Source organism: Podarcis melisellensis (assembly GCF_964234715.1).
Source record: "Podarcis melisellensis genome assembly, chromosome: 7".
Lineage (NCBI taxonomy): Eukaryota > Metazoa > Chordata > Lepidosauria > Squamata > Lacertidae > Podarcis > Podarcis melisellensis.
This window is the reverse complement of record NC_138539.1, coordinates 56,174,305-56,193,330: the sequence shown is the minus strand read 5'-3', so window position 1 is coordinate 56,193,330 and position 19,026 is coordinate 56,174,305. Positions and strand designations below refer to the sequence as shown.

The window sequence follows — 19,026 nt, the reverse complement described above, 5'->3', positions numbered from 1 at the left end:
GATGGATGGCTGGGAGGTAGCTTCATGGGGCTCAGTGTCTTTTCAGGCTTTCTTGAGAAAAGTCCAAGCTTTCTCAGAGTTTTCTCCTAAAAGCCCACAAAGACTGAACCTATGATGAAACAAGCTAGAGTAGATCTCACTCATCATTAGTCTATATTAGCCGTTCTAAATTATTTTGAAACACTGAAATATTTTGGATTAAGTGTGTTGTTAAACCCAGAGCAATACAAAAGCATCAGTATAGTATGAGGGTTTTTTACCTCAAAATCCTGATACTGTTCTTCGGTTAATGATTTTTTGGCAACAACCAGAGTGCGTAGTCCTTCTCTTGCCATGTTACCACACTAAAATTGCATATAATAAACAATAAAGCATAGTCATGAATTATGAATCAGAAATGTCTTTGCAAGTGATAGGGGCCCATTCACCAAACTCAAATTAATAGGCTTTGATATCACAAATGAACAATCAATGTGAAAAAAACTCTAAGGCTGGAAATGGTGCAACATCATTTTGCAAGTTTCTCCCAACTATTCAAGGGAGAGTTACACCAGCTCCAGTCCTTTCTGAAAGGGTGGGTTCAGAAGGTGGTTCTGGAGGATGGCCTTTTCCACCCCAGAGCTACTGGCCTTTGTGGCACTTCAAGCTTCCAGCCTCTCACATTTCTAATGCTCACTTACATCTACTATTCAAGAGAGGCAGTGAAAACCTGAAAGAAGTGGCTGGAGGCAGTTCTGGGAGGGCAAGCAAATAAACTTAATCCAAATAATATAGAAGTACATTGGTTGAGAAGACCACCAATGTGGTTTGCAACCAGTTTTTAACAGGATTACTCTACAGTTGAAGTGCCTGGGGACAGAGCTTGCTTGTACACCCTGCTCCCATCCCCAGTTTAACCTTTTACATGTTCAGACAGATGCTTGAACAAAGTTCTAGACTCAGTGTTAAATACTAAAACAGATTGAAATTACTTCAACTTTCTAAGCATCTGGGCATCTAAGCATCTACAAGCTGCTGTTATCTCTGTGGTTAGGTATGCCTTTCAACTAGCTGAAGCTGGTAGCTAACTGTAATCCTATTGGGAGAAAACTGACCAGGCTTCAGCAAAACATACACTGGTTACATTTGGTCTAGGCCAGTGTTTCCCAACCTTGGGCCTCCAGCTGTTTTTGGACTACAACTCCCATCATCCCTAGCTAGCAAGACCAGTGGTCAGGGATGATGGGAATTGTAGTTCAAAAACAGCTGGAGGCCCAAGGTTGGGAAACACTGGTCTAGGCTACTCTATGTAGTGAGTGCTTCCTTTAAAGGCAGCCTAGAAGCTTCATCAACTGCAAAATTCAGTCATAAGAATGACTGCTGGGCCTAGGTGGTTTGATCATATAATATACTGGTTTTTCATCATCTGCATTTGGTACCCATTCCTTGGTGGTTTCAATTTGAAGTGCTAGTACTAGTCTTTAAATCCCCAAACAATTTGGTAACAGATTATCTGAAAGATTGCTTTCACCCATGTAAATCTGCAAGGCCCTAAGAGGCCCCTTTCTAGAGCCCAACACTAAGGTCTATCAGGTTGGCATGTACCAGGGTGAGGGCCTTTTCAGAGGTGGAATTCCCTCTCCCAGCAATTCTTTGCCCTCCTGTCTTAGTACTTTAAAGCTGCACCCAAATACTTCCTTTAAATTTATCCAAGCCTTGTATTGATTTTACTGCTGTCCCCTCATAGATGTTTTACTCTGATGTTTTAAAAGATTTAACATGTTTAATAGGTTTGTTTTAAACATTGTTATTGAAAAAATGTGATGACTTGCCATAAAAGGTGGGATAGTACTATATTAAATACATAAATTGATAGTAAAAACAAGTAAGTGTCCTGGAAGTTCTATATAAAAATAGCAAATAAAGTTGAAAATGAGGAAGCCTGATTGTGAATATTCAACCAAACATTTATGTGGGCCTCTACATGATTTTTAAGCCATTGCTTTATTTCAACAAGTTTCATTCCTGCCCACCCAAGCTACACATATTAAAAATGATTTTTAAGTTAGTTTTACAGGCTAATGTATCTATGTGTCATAGGAGAATTACTGTTACCATAGCATAAACATGATTGGCAGTAAGTTTATTTTGTTAAAATAAAACACAAGAATTAAAAATAATTCAAAACAGCAACATTAATGATTCTTTAAAATGCTTGATGCTCTCTGTCTAGTGCAAAATGATTATTGATTTGACCTCATAATGCTAAATAAATTAAGCAAGTATTTTACAATTAATTGTGCATCATTATCGCCAAAAGTAATTTTTATGACACTTTATTAGCTCTTCAGGGAGTTTAATTTATTCATGTCCCTGATTAAATCAAACTGCCTCAAGCAGGTATTGATTTATATTGCCAATACCATTATGAACATGCATTGTGTGATCATCACATTACCATATTGTCTATATGTAAGGTCAAATTAAGACAATTGCTGGTGTCTAGTACAGCAACACACTGCAACGTATTTAGTTTGTGAAAATAAATTTATTTATAATGTTACAGTAAAAATGTATGGTAGTTAAAAAGAAAATAAAAGAAAAAAGTTGGGTGCATCTAAAGAAGCTCTTTCAACCTCATTTTATATGTTTATTTGTTCTGGAATGAATTCTGAATACTTAAAAAAGACATCCATCTGTTGTTTAATTTGAGAGTTAACTTTCTTCTTCTTTTTGCATTATACAAAATTTCTAAACCACTGCAACTCTTTAAAACCTATTAGTGATACACTTAATTGCATTTCCCAATCCATTATTTCTTTGGTTCATTATTTCTATCTTTGAAGCAGACAGATGTTATTGGACTGGAAGCCATTACTATTTTGCTTCTGTTCTTTAATTTCACAGTCCTACATTTCCTTATGACAAAGTAAAACAGTTACTTTTTCTCTTCAAATTGAAACAACTGTTTTTAACATTTCTTACCTCCTCTTCTAGCCAGTCATTATACTGAACAATGGAGGACATTGCAACATCTGCACCTTTCATGTAAAACGTAATTTCACCTGTAGATTCATCCTGCAGGGGAAGATACTATATATTAGAAAACAGCATAGTCTACTCATACCACAGGCAAATACCCATAGCCTTTGGTAAGTTATTACCAAAGACATAAAGTATTTGAGGAGGACAAATCAATATTATTCATATAGTTAGCCAACTTTTATATTTGAAAACTTACATACATTTTCAAAACAATAAGCTTTCATAAATATATGACCTGCAAAACAGATGAGGAAAAAGACTGACAAAACTTACTCTCACTATGATTCCCATTCGTTTGCTTTCAGATGTAAAAGGGAAAATTTGCAGAATATAGTATGTCAGAATCTGTCCACTGGGGGTTTTCAGCTGCATTGAAGTTAAATCCCTGCTCACCAAAGTAAGACCAACACTTTCTGTCCATTGTACCAGAGCTACCTATAAAGTGAAGTAAGTTTTGATTGTCAATTGTATCCAGTGCAAATAAAACTGCACACAAACAATTGTCTATGATTAATTGTAGAAATCTAAAAACTTAAAAAGCCAAATATTTTTTGTACCATATATAAGCCAAGGTATGAAATACCAGGCCAACAAAATTCCTTAAGGATTGCAGTATACAGTCGTACCTTGGAAGTCGAACAGAATCCATTCCAGAAGTCTGTTTTACTTCCAAAACGTTCAAAAACCAAATTACGGATTCTCATTCGCTGCAGGAAGCTCCTGCAGCCAACTAAAAGCCGTGGAAGCCCCGTTGGACGTTCAGATTCCAAAAGAACGTTTGCAAAATGGAACAATGCCTTCCGGCTTTGCGGTGTTCAGAAGTCAAACATCCGAGTTCCAGGGGGTTTGGGATGCAAGGTATGACTACAGGTATTCATAAATCCATTACAAACAATGAAAAGCTCATAACTGTTTCCCATACAGTTTGGTACCAGTGGTGTGTATACCTTTTTATGCTGGAAATTGAAGGAATCTGAAACATTGAGTGTTGCTCTATAACAGGCTGGTTCAACACGCAACCCAAAGGCCACATGCAGCCCTCAAGGCCTTTTTTGGTGGCCCTTGACAACATTTAACCCGCCGCCCTCACGCTGCCTTCCCAAAACCGGGTTAATGAGGCTCTGGGTTTTGGTAAGGAGGTGTGAGGGCTCTGCCAGGTTCCTACAGTCCACCCACCTCCTTCCCGAAGCTTAGTTACCTTCAGGATAGAGGTAGGAAGACTCTAGGACCCAGTGGGCCTTCTCTGGGACAGTGGGCCTTCTCCTCAAAGCCCACTGACTTGCTTACCCAGCTTTGGGAAGACAATGTGAGGGCTGGGGAGCATCAAATTTTAAGCTCTATTCCCCCCCCCCGAAAGCACAGTATTCCATGTTGACGTTCTCTTGTGGCCCACTTGGTATGAAAATTTGAGCTGTCCTGTTCTATAAAGAACCCAAAGAAGAGCTAGCTAAACTGACCTGCCTTCATTAGGCATGCATCAGGAAATAGATGTTATTAGTAAGAAATAAAGAAAGAACTCAGTGCCTAGTAATTAATGAGCAAAGTTTATTTGAGTATAGTGGTGGGGGGGCAGTCTGAACGATTTGCTGCTGCATGCGTATTATTGTAAGCATCAGTAAATTAAAATATGGTGAAATGATTATTATATGAGAATATAATAAAGAGTCCAAAATAAATACACTTTAAAATGTCATTTTCAGATGCACAACAAAAGCTGTTTTAAGTTTGTCTAACAAGCTCACTATATTAGCTGCAAATGATCCAATACTCCAAAGGTTAATTTTCAATTTTCACAGTGAAAGGTTACTATTACATTCTGACCTGTAAATTGCATCTTTCCGTTAATACCCTATCATCTCATTTGTGTCCCTTTGCAACGAGGACTTGAGTGTTCTATATTTGGTGACTCACATCTGTTTATTATTTAGTTTATGCTTGGCTTCACATGCAAGTTGAGTTGGCAGTTTATAGCACAGCTACATTTTAGATAGTTATACCTGTGCTAACAGATAAGGTCAAGGAGCCAATAGAGAAGAATCACCAGGCTTTTGCATTTATTAGAGAATCCCAAAATATCAGTATCTGGTAGTTCAGTCAAATATGTTAGCCTATCAACAGTACTCAAAGGCTTGGATCCTAATCTTCTGCTTCATTTATAGGAAGAAGTTTCTTTTGATAAAATGAAGTCAGGCTCATGGAAGGGTCCATGAGTGCAATTAGGATGAGAGCCATAACAACCTGGAATACAGTGTCTCGTGTGCTACCGCAAATCATTTGGCCTTGCTCCAAATGGAAATGGAACAGGAAGACAACTTGCATAAGAAAGGAAAAAGACCACCTCTTAAGGGTGTCTTGCCCTTTTTTCCTGACTCAAAAGAGAGTTGGCAACTGAGGCCCTTCATGTCATTCCACAACTGAGTGAAGCCCAAGGTGCTCTAGTTTGGTGGTGCCCCCCCCAGCTGTGGGATGCTCTGCTCCCTGTGGCACAACTGGTACCAACACTGTTCAGTTATCTACACTGACTGAAACCCCATCTCTTCTTCCAGCTTTTTGGTGGGGATGGGGGCTGAGCTATTAAGGCACCTAGCATTCTCGTAGGAAGCAGATTAAGCAATGCAGGTTTTGAGATGGTTTTACTGATGGATTTTATATAGTATGCTTTTATATTGTTGTTATTTCAAGGTGACCAGCCCTGAGATTATGCACAATAAAGGCAGAATATAAATCTTTCAAATATATAAAACAAATAGCCTTTCCTGTCCCCAAATAAGGTTGCTGATTTTTAAAAAAAAAGTTTGGAGGAGAAACAGGGGGTGGATTTGAAAAGTGAGTTCAGTTCTGTATTAGAAACTAATTGTTATGCTAAGCTTGTGCACAGATCTGCTATTTCTGAAATTATACACACACACACACACACACACACACACACGTAGATGCCTTGAGTCTGCCCCACCTCTAATTTAGAAGTGTAACAACAGCAATTTTAACAATTGTGCAATTTAGCAATGTTAAGAAGTAATATTTCATATGAAATGTGGCCGCTGTAAAATTCCTTCTGGGAAAAATATTTCACAATCACCTCACAATGTAAAATGAAGCTTTTCCACTCTAATTTGCATATGAATATCTTATCATTTTTGTGAACATTTTTATTAAACTTTGTATTACTTTTTATTCTACCTTACTTCCATTGCTCTTCCCTCACCATGTCTTCACAAAATATTAAAATAATGTTTAATATTTCAAATGTTGGATGTTTTGGTATATGCGCAGAAAAAGTGTAGCAAATAAGTAGCTAGTTCATTAGAATTAGCCATCATTAAAATTGTGACTAATCCATCTTCACTGACCAAAGAGGGGCAAAGGTCTTCAAAGGTTCCTGTTCATAGTAAGTCTCTGAATTATTTGGGCTTGTGACCTTTGAACTTATTGCTTTATTTACTAAGTTCATATCCTTTTATGACTGTTCATTTCATTAGTTTACCACCAGCTTTCTATGATTTAAGTGGCCATACATGTATGATAACAGAGCATCAGCAGTTAGGTTTCATCAGTGGAATTCTCAATATGTTCCCTTTCCTTGGTATGCTGTAGAGGGCACAAGGAGTAGACAAATGAAACTTTCCATTCTTTCAGAGAAAATGAAATATTGATCACTTATCATAAGAAACAATGAGCTTGGCATAAGTAGAGCTCATGCTATGAATACAGAATAAGTTACTTATCTGAAACTACAGTAGCTACATGCATTATAATGAAGCTTCCCATTGGTCTTAATTCCTTCAAAATTTGTTATCAGACATTTCAATGCCCATGAATATTGTGCATCACTTGAAACTGGGTTGTTCGTATTCATTCATTTATTGTGGAATGCTTTCAATATATTCTGTGAAGTTTTAATGTTTTAGCAAAAGAATGATATATGCTTGAACTATTTACATATCTTTTCTTCATTGTCAGCTGCGAACATTTTCTGCTGTCTTAAGACTATATGGTGCATGCTGCAAAGAATACTAGTATATGCTGTCACATATGGAAATGCGATCAGCTATAAATTATCAGAAAACACTGCATTGTTTAAAAACATTGAATGCAGAAAACCAGTCTGTCAAATGATACTGTTGCTTATTAACCAAATATGTTTTGATAGGTCAACAAATGAGGTTAAAAAGAAAACATCAATTGAACCATTTCCCTAAATAAAGCTCCAGGGTGCAATATTCACAGCAGTATATTCAATAAAAATGCTTTTAAAATGGTAGTTGTGTGATTGGGAAACATTGCATCATCTGTCAACCTAACTGCAAGAAAGTTCAATAAGCTAAATAATGAACCATTTACATTATTTTCCTTAGGCTCCAGTGATTTGCAAGGATAGCATCAATAGAGCTCTTTAAAAAATTATGATAAAGACCTTCTGGTCTTTTCACTTCTAGCTTTCTTTTTGTGATACAAAGAATTTTAGGTTATCTGAACATTTTCACAACTTTATTTTTGCTTACGACTAACACTTAAAAAAAATTTCTCAAAAAAACAAATTTTGCAAGAATTTCAGGAGACATAAAGTAATTGTAATGATCACAAAGTAAAGCTGATATTCACTGAGGATGGTCCCTGACTAGATTGTATTCAGAACAGATACACTAAAATGAACAGATAGAAAGCTGGTCATGTATAACTTAAGTCCATTAATTCCAATGGGTCTAATTCTGAATTTTACCTAGCCAGATTCCACCATAAGATTATTCCCCTCATTTTGTCTAATTTCTACTACGCCAAAATTAAAGGGTGGCCTCCAATAGCACCAGCCCTCTTGCAAATGGACTTCAGCTTTCTCAACAGGACTCCCTTCTTCTCCTTTCTCTCATATCCACAAAATCTGTTTTACAGGGTTGGGGCACCCTTTGGAGCAGATAGGGGCACAGGGGTGGCTGCGGAATGAAGAAGAAAGGGGAGTCTGCTCATGTGACAATGGATATGGCTGATAATGGATATATGTTGTGATCATGCATATCAAGGCATGTGAACTGTCTCTTGCTAAAACAGTAACTACCGTTAAGCTTGACATTGATACCAGGTATCCTACAAAAGGTATCTACATAATGGCTTTCAAATTTAAAACCAAGAAAACATAGTAGAATAATATAATATAATATAATATAATATAATATAATATAATATAATATAATATAATATAATATAATATAATATAATAAATATAATATAATATAATATAATATGATGATATGATATGATTATAATATAATATAATATAAGGAAACAGCAGCACTTCAGTGACAAAAGAGTAATCCACTAAAATACTAGCTACCAGACCATCTCAGACTTCATGAGGCCAGCAAATGCTATTCCAAAAAAAGGCTCGGGCAGCATTTACCAGACTCTCCTAGGCAGAAAGTTCAATGGGACTGGTACTGCCAATGAGAAGGCCTCAGACCTGGAGGCACCCAAAGCAGAGCACCCTCAGTTTCAGGTACCAACCACAGAGCGTTTTCTACCCATTACCCCCATCCACAAATTCAAATTTAATAAATTAAGAAGGTGATAAACAATTCAATATATATGTAGCTAACATGCCATTTTAAAAAAAAGGAAAATCAAACGGTTTTTCTTTGTGAATTCAGAACCAATTATTTAAACATCATTACTGAATTTTATAACCAGAATTCCCAGCTCATTTAACTGTAGTTACATAGAACCATGCTCATTCAGAAAAATCATTATATGTCAATTATATTGTGGTTTATGTATATGCTGATTTTTGGTCCCCAAAGTGGTAAACAGAACAGTAATACGAAGAAATGTACAATAATTATGATGGCTAGCAAAACAATACAAAACAGCAAATAAATGCCTGACCTAGGTGGTGAACCAGCCAAAATATAATGGTGAATGACTAACCTGGCACTGTCTCACTCAATCCAGTGAATACCTTTCATTCAGTCTTCAGCGTTGTTGTCACTATTCCCTTCTTGTTACATCAGGGCACACAAGCAGGTCCCTATGCCCTAAATGGCCTCTCACCAGGGTCCTTGTATAAAGAGGCTAGCCCCTCACCCTCACTAAATAAATGAGTTTGTTTCCAACCATGGGTTGGATCCAAACATGACCTTCCTCAGATGGATTTAACCAAATGAAGATATATTGTAAAGACTGCCATACCTTCTAACATTGATTTGGCAGATGAATTTTCCTTTAAAATCACAGTATTTCAGAGGCTCTTGTATTCTAAACATATCAAACTACGTATCTGCACTTTGTGTGCCATTAATTGTTGGAATGATATCAATGCTTCTGCAGTTGTAAATGTTGTTATGCTCTATTCTAAGCATTGCAAATACAGTATAGCAAGGAGAACCCAGTTGTTATTTACTACATTTCCTGTAAAGGTAAAGGCAAAGGTACCCCTGAGTGTTAGGTCCAGTCGCGGACGACTCTGGGGTTCCGCGCTCATCTTGCTTTATAGGCCAAGGGAGCCAGCGTTTGTCCGCAGACAGCTTCCGTGTCATGTGGCCAGCATGACTAAGCCGCTTCCGGTGAAACCAGAGCAGCGCATGGAAACACTGTTCACCTTCCCGCCGGTACCTATTTATCTACTTGCACTTGACATGGTTTTGAACTGCTAGATGGGCAGGAGCTGGGGTTGAACAACGGGAGCTCACCCTGTACATTTTCTGCAGAAAGTGACAAATATAAATATCACAACTTAGTTGAAAATATAAAAATTATGATAGAAGCCTTACCTCATCAGGGCTAGAAGCTTGGTAAGTTCTGTTTTCATCACTGAAGTCCTGATCTACCTCAGCATATTCTGTTTCTCCAGTCACTCCTGTTCGGGATTCATATACAGGTGTAACATTGTGACACAACGCAATAGCTTTTACTGCTTCATGTATTCGACTGCTGACAGTTTTGCGAACTTTTGGTGCAGAAGACTGCATCTTTCTGGAAGGTGTTGAGCTTGTACCATTTCCACTTGCCTGGGAGTGCACCTTTAAAATATACACAGAATAACCAGATCAAATAAAAATATAGCTCATATATATATATATATATATATATATATATATATATATATATATATATATATATTGCAGCAGGGGTGAGAAACTTCAGGTTTGGCCTTCCAGGCCTCTTTGTGGAATGAGGATAGCTGGCCATATATCTATATTTGTGTGTGTGTGTGTGTGTGTGTGTGTGTAAACTTATGGCTTCTGTCATAAGTAGTCTACTCTACAAAGGCAAAACTCATATCCATTGCTCTGCCCACTTTCACCTGTGAACACACCAGCCACTGGAAAACAGCCCCTGGAAGTTGACCACAAAAGAATGAAGCCTGAGGGAATGAAAGGCTTCCCCATCCCTGCATTACAGGTATGAGTTGAACCTGTAGTTTCTTGGCAAGAATACCTGACAGGTTATGGCAGGGATGGAGAACTGGATTCAGCTGACAGGCTGGATCCTTATCTTTCCTACCCACTTATAAGCCACTTTTGACAAGCGGATGGGGCTGTCCATAGCCTAATGTCACCATGATATCAAGTGACCAATTTTCCTATGCCCGTTTGAAATCAAACCATAGCAGGCAAAGCCCAGCACTTTGAAAGTGTCAGCCATCTGATTTGTTGGCCCTTGCAAACCCTGTGTCTCTTTGGCTACACTAGGGACTTCCTGGTAGTAGACTCCCTAGTGCTACCAATCCCAGTGTTGCTCTCTGTCAGCACCAATCAGAGCTTTCAGTGAGTCCCACTTGCAAACAAACAATTGGAGCTCACTCTAAACTCTGGATTGTTCCTTTGGCACCATGTCCTTACCTGCCCCACACCTGATGTTGCATATGACATCAGGTGTAGAACAGGCATGGTTTGTGGGAAATGATCTCATGGGCCTATTGGAGACTTGTGAAGGGCCTAATAAGGTATATGGGTCAGAGGTTCCCTAACTCTGGGTTAGGTGTCTGTATATTGTCTTCACTTGGTACCTTCCTGAGTTTTAAAACCTCTTTGTTATGGTGTCCTCTTTATTAAGCTTCCCTAGGCCTTATAATTTCAGTAGGAAATGAATATATTTCAGACAAATTCTTCAAAGTGACTTGCAAAATATTGCTCCTCAAAATATTGAGGGATATTGTGAATTTAACAGAGTTTCAAGTTACATGCTTTCTTATAAAGCTGGGGGATGGAGAATAGAAAATTACACATGACTCTTCCATTAAGCAGGGATGTACTGCTCTAGGGTAATTTTCATGTTACTTTTCCTGATGTGTTGCCAAGAGGGGTACTGGGAAAGCCAGAAGATGTTTCTTTGCACCTTCCAAGCTGTCAAAGGTGGCCAGGACACACTGCATTTAAGGAGTTGGCTATCCACACATTATAAAACCTTGTGGCTTCAGGCTGTTTTCAATATGTACTTTAAGAGTATGAATCAGGAAAGTTAACACGGGAAGAGTTCCAAGATGGATTGCACCTTGAGAACACAGATGGTCATTGTTATATACATGGAGAACACAGATTTTACTGACTGCTAGATTTTACTATTTTTCAATGCCACAGTAATGAGCTGAAGTACAGGAGGAATTTTCTCTTGTAGTAGTCACAAATGTGTCTGTAAAAAGGCAAGATAATGTATGCTAATGTTAATACTTCTTGGAAAGATATATTTTAAGCTAGTATTACTAAACAATTCCTCTCACCTCACTTGTATTTTCAAACCAACTTTTTGTTCTCTATAGGGTAACACCACTGAAACCCTGTTTGGCAAGCAAGCATTTCTTTTTGACTCCATGTACTGATCCACTGAACCGTGAATATTCTGCCCATCAAATTACAGTGTAGTCTAATAAAGGGTTTAACTTTCTGATCATCTGGCACTGCTTTTCAGCTACTGCTTTAAACCTTTGCATTTACATTCTGCTAACACTGATGCCATTATAGCCACAAATAAATTAAGCTGATTTACTCCTTCTGAATTATGTTATGTTTATTGATGCTTGTATAATTTAATTTCACACAAATTCCATTAAAGATTATGCCCTCTATCACAAAATGCTTCCAGTGGGGAAATATAATCAGGTTATAATAGATTTGTGTGTTGCATTAGAGTGGACCTACTTGACTATTGTCATCTTAATAATAAAACTGAACACAAACAAGGGGAAAAATCAATGCCACACAAGAACTACTGTATAACTGGCTGCTTTAATAATCATTGCTTAAATAAAAGAATATGCCATACATACTTTTGGAAGCAACAACTATTAAACCATTATTTCTCAAATGATGGCCATTTCTCCATTTTTCATACTAATAAAATATGGCAGAAGTAAATTTGTTTATTAGGATATTTATAACTGGGGGTCGGGAGAGAAATTGTACTAATAAAATAATTCTTTCTCAAGCGAAAGAAACTATCATGTGTTGCTTTTTTAATTGCAAAGCTTTTGAATTTAAATCTTTCCTTAGGCATGAACTCACTTGGTGCCTCAAGCAACCCCCCATCTCAGTTGTTTTCCTACATCTGTATAATGGGGTTAAAAGTAATGGAGCATTCTGTGCTGAAAGTATATGAAATAATCACTCTGGGTGAAGGCTATTAGTTGAGAGCTTGAAAAATTCTTTAACAGAAGTCCTGGAGATGTTTATAAAAATATAAACTGGGATGAAAGAATGGGGCATTTTTTAATAAAAAACTTTTTGAAAAATCTGACTTTTCAGCAAAATAAGATACCGTATCTTGGCACTGCACCAACCTCCCCACCGCCTCCCCACTCCCAGTATCTGCAGTGACACTGGTGGCAGGACGTCAGTAAGTGCTGCCACCCCACCCTCCGCTACTGCAGTCTGATGGTCTTATACTAAAGTACATTGGTTTGAGATGACAGGAGGTACGTTGTGGTGAGGGAAGTGAACTTTGCAGTTCTTATTACTGCTGTGTTTCAGGACCCTTCTTTTGCAATGCAAGCATGAAGGAAGATCTTGCAGCTCTGACCAACTTGGTAAAATTAACACAATGAACATCAAGAGCATTTTTTCATAGTACACATTTTTCTAAAACCTATATTTGGCTCTGAGATTGTTTTACAGTTGTAGTAAGGAAAGTGACAAGCACAAAATACCTGGGAATAGGAATTGATAATATGATTCTGAATTTCATCCATCGTATCTGTTCCATATGACACAGTGCCGAGATGGAGGCGTTTAAATATCATCTCATTCTGGGTAAGTGTACCTGTAATATAAACATCAAATATCCAGCTCAAATAATCAGTTTCTTTATGGGAACTTTCTGCCATCCTAAAGAGCCTCCCATGTTACTGGCTTTTTTAAATGTATCTCAGTAAAACTGCAATCCTATACCCACTTACCTGGGAGTAATAAACAGAACATGAAGGCTGCTGTGAAATTAGGCTCAGGATTAGAATATAATTGTCAAGCTCCAGTATTCTCAAGGTAGTTGAGCTCAACAGCAAATACCCCTATCAAGACTAGAAATTAACTCTGGTTCTCTAGTAAGACCTGACAACACTACTGAATACATAGTTTTGTGTTTTGTTTTAAAGCACTCAGTCTGGATAGTGGGCATGTATATATATATTTTCACTTGAACTATTATTTAAACAAACATGGCTCCATTTATTTTAAGTGTTCACAGTACTAAGTTGTCCCCAGAGGGCATAATACAGTCCAGTTTTCCCCTCCACACCTTTATGCATAAGCACTTGTCAAGCTGTTGTGGGGAATAGGGGTTCTTGGCGCAGTCTTGAAATCTCTGTCTAGCCCATCCTTTTTCATTAATAAAAGAATGTGAATAGATGGAAAAGGACATGGAAACTGCACCCAGGACTCACCTTCAGCCTGGTTAGGACAGACTGCTTGTGCTGTACACACATCAAAAAGCTAGAAATGGGGTTACATTATGTGTTATAGGAATCTTAACATGGGCAGCTGCTGAACTCTAGCTTAAAAAAAATAAAAATGCATCCGTAAATTATCTAAAAGTAAATTACATCAGTAAATTATCTAAGAGTAGATCACATTTATTGATGCAAAAGAAGCTAGATGAAAAACATTGCCAATTTGGATGTGAAAATATGCACATATACAAAAATTTTAAGATACTGTCACTAACTGATTGGCTACAGCCTTCATTAGTTAACACAACATCTAACTGTTAAAAAATACGACAATCCTAAAATACTTGAGTGTATAATTTTCTGGACCTTTGTGACAGATTTCACACTTCTATAATTTCACTATCTGTGCTATAGAAAAAAAGTATACAATGCTTTATATTTTATCCAGAGTAGTGAGTGTCTGAAATTATTCAAACAGTAAGGCACTCCAGTATACATTCAATGTCTTCCAATGAGATTTAAGCATGCTTATGTTTCTCATATTGCACAGCACTCACAGTTACAATAATGTCAACATTAATCAAGAACTGCAGAAAAAGAACATTTTGACAACCACTTGGGAAAATGTGTGGAAAATACCATGTGGCAAAAATAAAATCCAGATACCATGTTGTCTTAAACAGGTCACTGGGAATTATCACCACTTCCCATTTCAACAAATTTAGCCTGTAATCGGTACTAAGCCTTGAATTTCAGAATCGACATAAATAGTATGCTTTTAGAGATCACTTCCGATCTGCAAGAAACTACAGGGTGTCAGTCAACGAGTGACATTATGTTCATCGCTGTCAACGGTGACATGCTTGATTCCAAGAAAGCTTTAATTGAAGGTTGGGTGATGCAGGGTGCGATGATGAAGCAGAGGCCAGAAGTCATCACTGGACAGGTTCATGTGCTAATTCAGTCAAGGAAGTTTGCATACCATGTTATTTAAGCCTCAGTACAGGGTGAATGATCCCATTCTTTGAACCATGGCAAAACTGAAGTTACTTTTGTCATTTAACAATTCCCCGGGACGTATTATTAATTAACCTCTTCCCTCTCTTCTGTTTTTAAGCATTCTAACATAATGCTTCTGAAAGATATGGAATAATAAGGGCTATTTCAGGAAATTATTTTAATACAAGTATGGGAAACGGTGACTAACATAACATACAGCTCAATACCCTTTTGGAAAACAGAAAATATTCTTTTCTGTAAATTTAAGTCTTAGCTTTGATCTCATGCTCTCTCTCAGTATGTCAGCTAAACACAGCATCATAGGAAAGAAGAATGCTAAAGCACTGGAAACACTATAATTACTGTTCTGAGATTGGATATTGTTTAGACAGTTAACATGCAGCTTTTGCACCCAAAAGGGGACACCTCTATTTGTGCTCTTGAGGTATGTTCATGGTTGTCTGATTTAGATCTTTCTTTCCAACTGCACATGGCACGGATTCAACTTCCCCCTTCCCTTGATTTGTACAATATTCATGACTTACTCTTGATCATACAATTATCAGACCAAATCAGTTTGTAACATGTCTTTGGAGAAGTAACTTTATTCCATTTCACACACGGACGTATTTATAATAAATTAAAGTGCATATTTAGAGTTCAGTCCAGAACCATAATAATCAATGGAATTTCTGCAGTTTCCTTCAGTGAGGCATCAATCACTATGTGCCGTGATGCTGCATCCAATTATGTGCACTTAGTCCCACTGAAATAATGAGTATAAGCATATGCAGTGTGTTTACAAACCATCCTAATGTGCCAGCAGAATTTAACACTAGAAGATATGCTCATGGAGTTCATTCCATCACTGTAAAACCTGGAAATAGACAAAGCAAGCTTTCCTCAGCTGATTTGATATAGGTAAACAAAGAGGTATTTTACGAGGTATGCAATACCCAGGACGTAGAAAACTTTACAAGTTTAAAACTAGTGCTGCAGTTGTGCCATGAAGCAAGCACAGTAAATTATTAGCAAGTTTACTTAATAGTAGAGATGAGCTGAAGTTCAGAAGGTGCTAATTATTGCATCATTTTTCAATCATTTTCAATCATTTTAAAATCAAAGTAGATTTATTGAATCAGTAGTCACAGCTCATGACTGCAATACAGTGCACAAAAAGCAAATGCTAACAGTGATCCAAAGCCTCTGAGCGGGGAAATGTCCTCCTCATATGTGTGATTCCAAGAGCAGGGCAAGTGCTGTTCATTTCTGTTTTTTCTCTAGTTTGATGTAGAAGCAAATAAATGGAATGTCTGAAGCTGGGAAGGAGGATGGAACTGTGTAACTGCACAGATGTAACTGTATAAGCAACATAGTTTTCTTCTTTGTGCAGGCATATATATGGTGGAGGGTGCAACTGTAGGTAGGATAACCAGACTATTGAGGGCAGTCAGCACTGGTTCAAAATTATGTTGCTTGAAGCATAATCATTTTATTTGTATGCTGCTTTTCCATAGTTAAAACTATGCTCAATGCAGGTGGGTTACCCCACTAGAGCTGACAGGTTGCAAATACTAGCTTGCAGGATCCTGAATCCCAATCTATATAGGAAGATAACACATGTCTGCCTGCACAGAGACCATGAAGCAGAACAAAGAATTACAATTTAATTTTCATTTATACCTTTGAAAATAGGGACAGAATCCAATGGTGCACAAGCAAACTATCGCTCGCACAAGGCTTCGTTTCCTCCTCTCCTCCCTGCAGCCCCCTGTGCATTGCCAGAATCTACTATGGAGGGTTTCCCTGTCCCCTGAAGCAGAGATTGAGAGTGCAAGTAATGCTGCAGTGGGGGAGAAAGGAAGATTAAGTCCCATTGCACAAGCATAAATCTGTTCCTCTTGCACCCTAGGTTTACAGCAGTTACACTAAAATGTTAATCTCATATAGCTTATCGTAAATGGTAAATTACAGAACCTTTAATTGGTGAGGTTTGCTAGTTTGAACAGAGGTTTCAAAGACACGAGGCGGGCACAGCAGCCATCAAATGATCAAAAGACACTCATTTAACACATAAGGAAAGTATCTTAAACAAAAAGTTTGTGTGGGATTGTTACAGCAAATTTTTAATGCTCTTTAATGAAGCAACGAGTTTTGCCTATGAGTGTATCATTAAACACAGAAGAAAGCAGTCAAATAAGAAATTAATTTCTAAAGATAAAGTCCTGCAGGCATCATTCCATGGGTGACAACAGATGCAGTTCACAACAGAATACCAGGGAAGTTTTCTTAAAGCAGATGCAGAGATCTCTGATTAAATATTACTAGATGCTTGTTTGGCCTAATACCAAAATTCTAATAAAGCCACAATGAAACAAGCAAATACTGCTTAGGTAATTATAAGCAACTTTGCTAGGAGTTGCAAGAGAACATAAACTTTCATATTGTGTAAACAGTTGCTTAATTGGTGTGATATTTTCAAGAACATCTAGCACTCAGGCATCAAACTCAAAAAGGTTAGAGAACCAAAATCTCTCAACCTCAACCCTGCACAGGGGTCACACACAAACTTCCCAGTTTTAATGGTGAGCCAGTAACAGATCAGTGGCTAACTTATAAAAATAGCCCACAGACAACACCAGCCACACTTACTTCACAACTCTTTCATAAATTGCTTCTAAAAATTCCAGTTTCCACTTCCCTACCATCTAAAACTTCTTTCAAGATGCCATTGCTTGCCCTAAAAAAAGCAAAGAAGCAGGAGCAGCAGGTCCCCAAATCTGAGTATTGCCCAGCAGTTTGGATCAAGCATTGCAGAGACTCAGAGCCTCTTTAAAAGCCCCTTGGGTCTTAATGTTTGACAGCCCTACAGCAACAGCAATGATGTAGCTCCTTATTCAGTCCATAGGAACAAGGTAGTTCTTCCAGGAGACCAAGATGGTAGGTGGTATAAGTATAAAGAACTTTTACTAATTATCTAAATCAAAGGTGGGGAACATTGTGCTGACAACAATGCCCCCAAAGTTACTAACAATATGCATAATGAGATACGTACATGCAAAGCTAATTAACCACACAAACCCAGTGCCACATCTAATGCAGAAAATGCCACTAATCCAGCCATTAATTATTCCTTGCAAGGGATAGCTTTCCTTCAGTAAGCATACAGCACTCTAATTAAAAGTTAGCACCCTCTTATGTTATTTCCCGGGAAATACAAGCTCAGGGGTACACAACATGATTGGTTAAGATGTCTGTTTGAATCTGCTACAACTCTGTGGCAGGAAATTTAATTGATGTGAACCCTGACAACTACTCATAACTTCTGTATTTTATTTAATATTACCTTGCTCATTCCTGGACACCAGTGAAAACCCCGTCACAAATTCAGGTCACCACACACTGATAAGCCCCTTCACTCATATCCTCAGGCAGATCAGCTTTTGGGGACATATCCAGAAAGCTGCTCTGCGTCTTCAAGATGCTCTAATACCATCAACTGCTGCTGGAGCTCGCTTCTCTAGCTTTAGCCATTATCCTTTCATTGCCTTTCTCATCCCCATTTCCCTACAATCCTACGATCTGTGTTTGTTATTTTTTTGGATCTAGTATGGGTACCTCACAGGAAGGCACAAATCACTGTCTATCTAAATAAGAAGGATTTTTTCCCTACTTTTCAGACTATGAGGGTTCTTGAGAACCTGAAGAATATATATTTGGCGTTGGGGTTGGCTTGGTGGCACTGCAGAATCCTCTAAACCTAACTGTGATGGTGCACAACATGTTGCAATGAAATCCACTTATCAGCTTTCTTGTATTCAACTGTTTGCCAAGCCTCTTGTGTCCTTCTACTTTTCGTATGTCATAGATCTTGCTCATTTACAGCTCTTGCAAAAGCTGAATCTCAGCTATCTGCAAGTGATCCCTTCTTCCAAGTCAGTTTCCAACCCCCCCTTCTCCTGGTGCCCAGTCATTAGTATCCAGCCACCACTCCTCAGTGTCCAGACAGTCCCTGACATCTAGTGATGGAGTTGACATCCGTTCTATCCTTAAGTCTTTTCTAGTCAACTGCTTTCATTGTAGCAAACCTGTGACTGCAAAAAGCAAAGCATCATGTGTGTATATGTCCTCCT

At 37.9% G+C, this 19,026-nt stretch overlaps 1 protein-coding gene across 6 annotated transcripts in view; it reads right to left on the bottom strand.

The window, feature by feature from the left end:
• ATP9B (ATPase phospholipid transporting 9B (putative)) overlaps positions 1 to 19,026 on the bottom strand; it is a 114,273-nt gene that overhangs the window by 11,905 nt on the left and 83,342 nt on the right. For all 6 annotated transcript variants that reach the window (XM_081919432.1, XM_081919433.1, XM_081919434.1 and 3 more), the window contains 5 exons: positions 13,157 to 13,269; positions 9,786 to 10,034; positions 3,298 to 3,459; positions 2,965 to 3,057; positions 261 to 344 (listed from right to left, as the gene is read on the bottom strand). In XM_081919432.1, the coding sequence (XP_081775558.1) occupies positions 261 to 344; positions 2,965 to 3,057; positions 3,298 to 3,459; positions 9,786 to 10,034; positions 13,157 to 13,269 (701 nt within the window). The remainder of the gene's footprint in view (positions 1 to 260; positions 345 to 2,964; positions 3,058 to 3,297; positions 3,460 to 9,785; positions 10,035 to 13,156; positions 13,270 to 19,026) is intronic.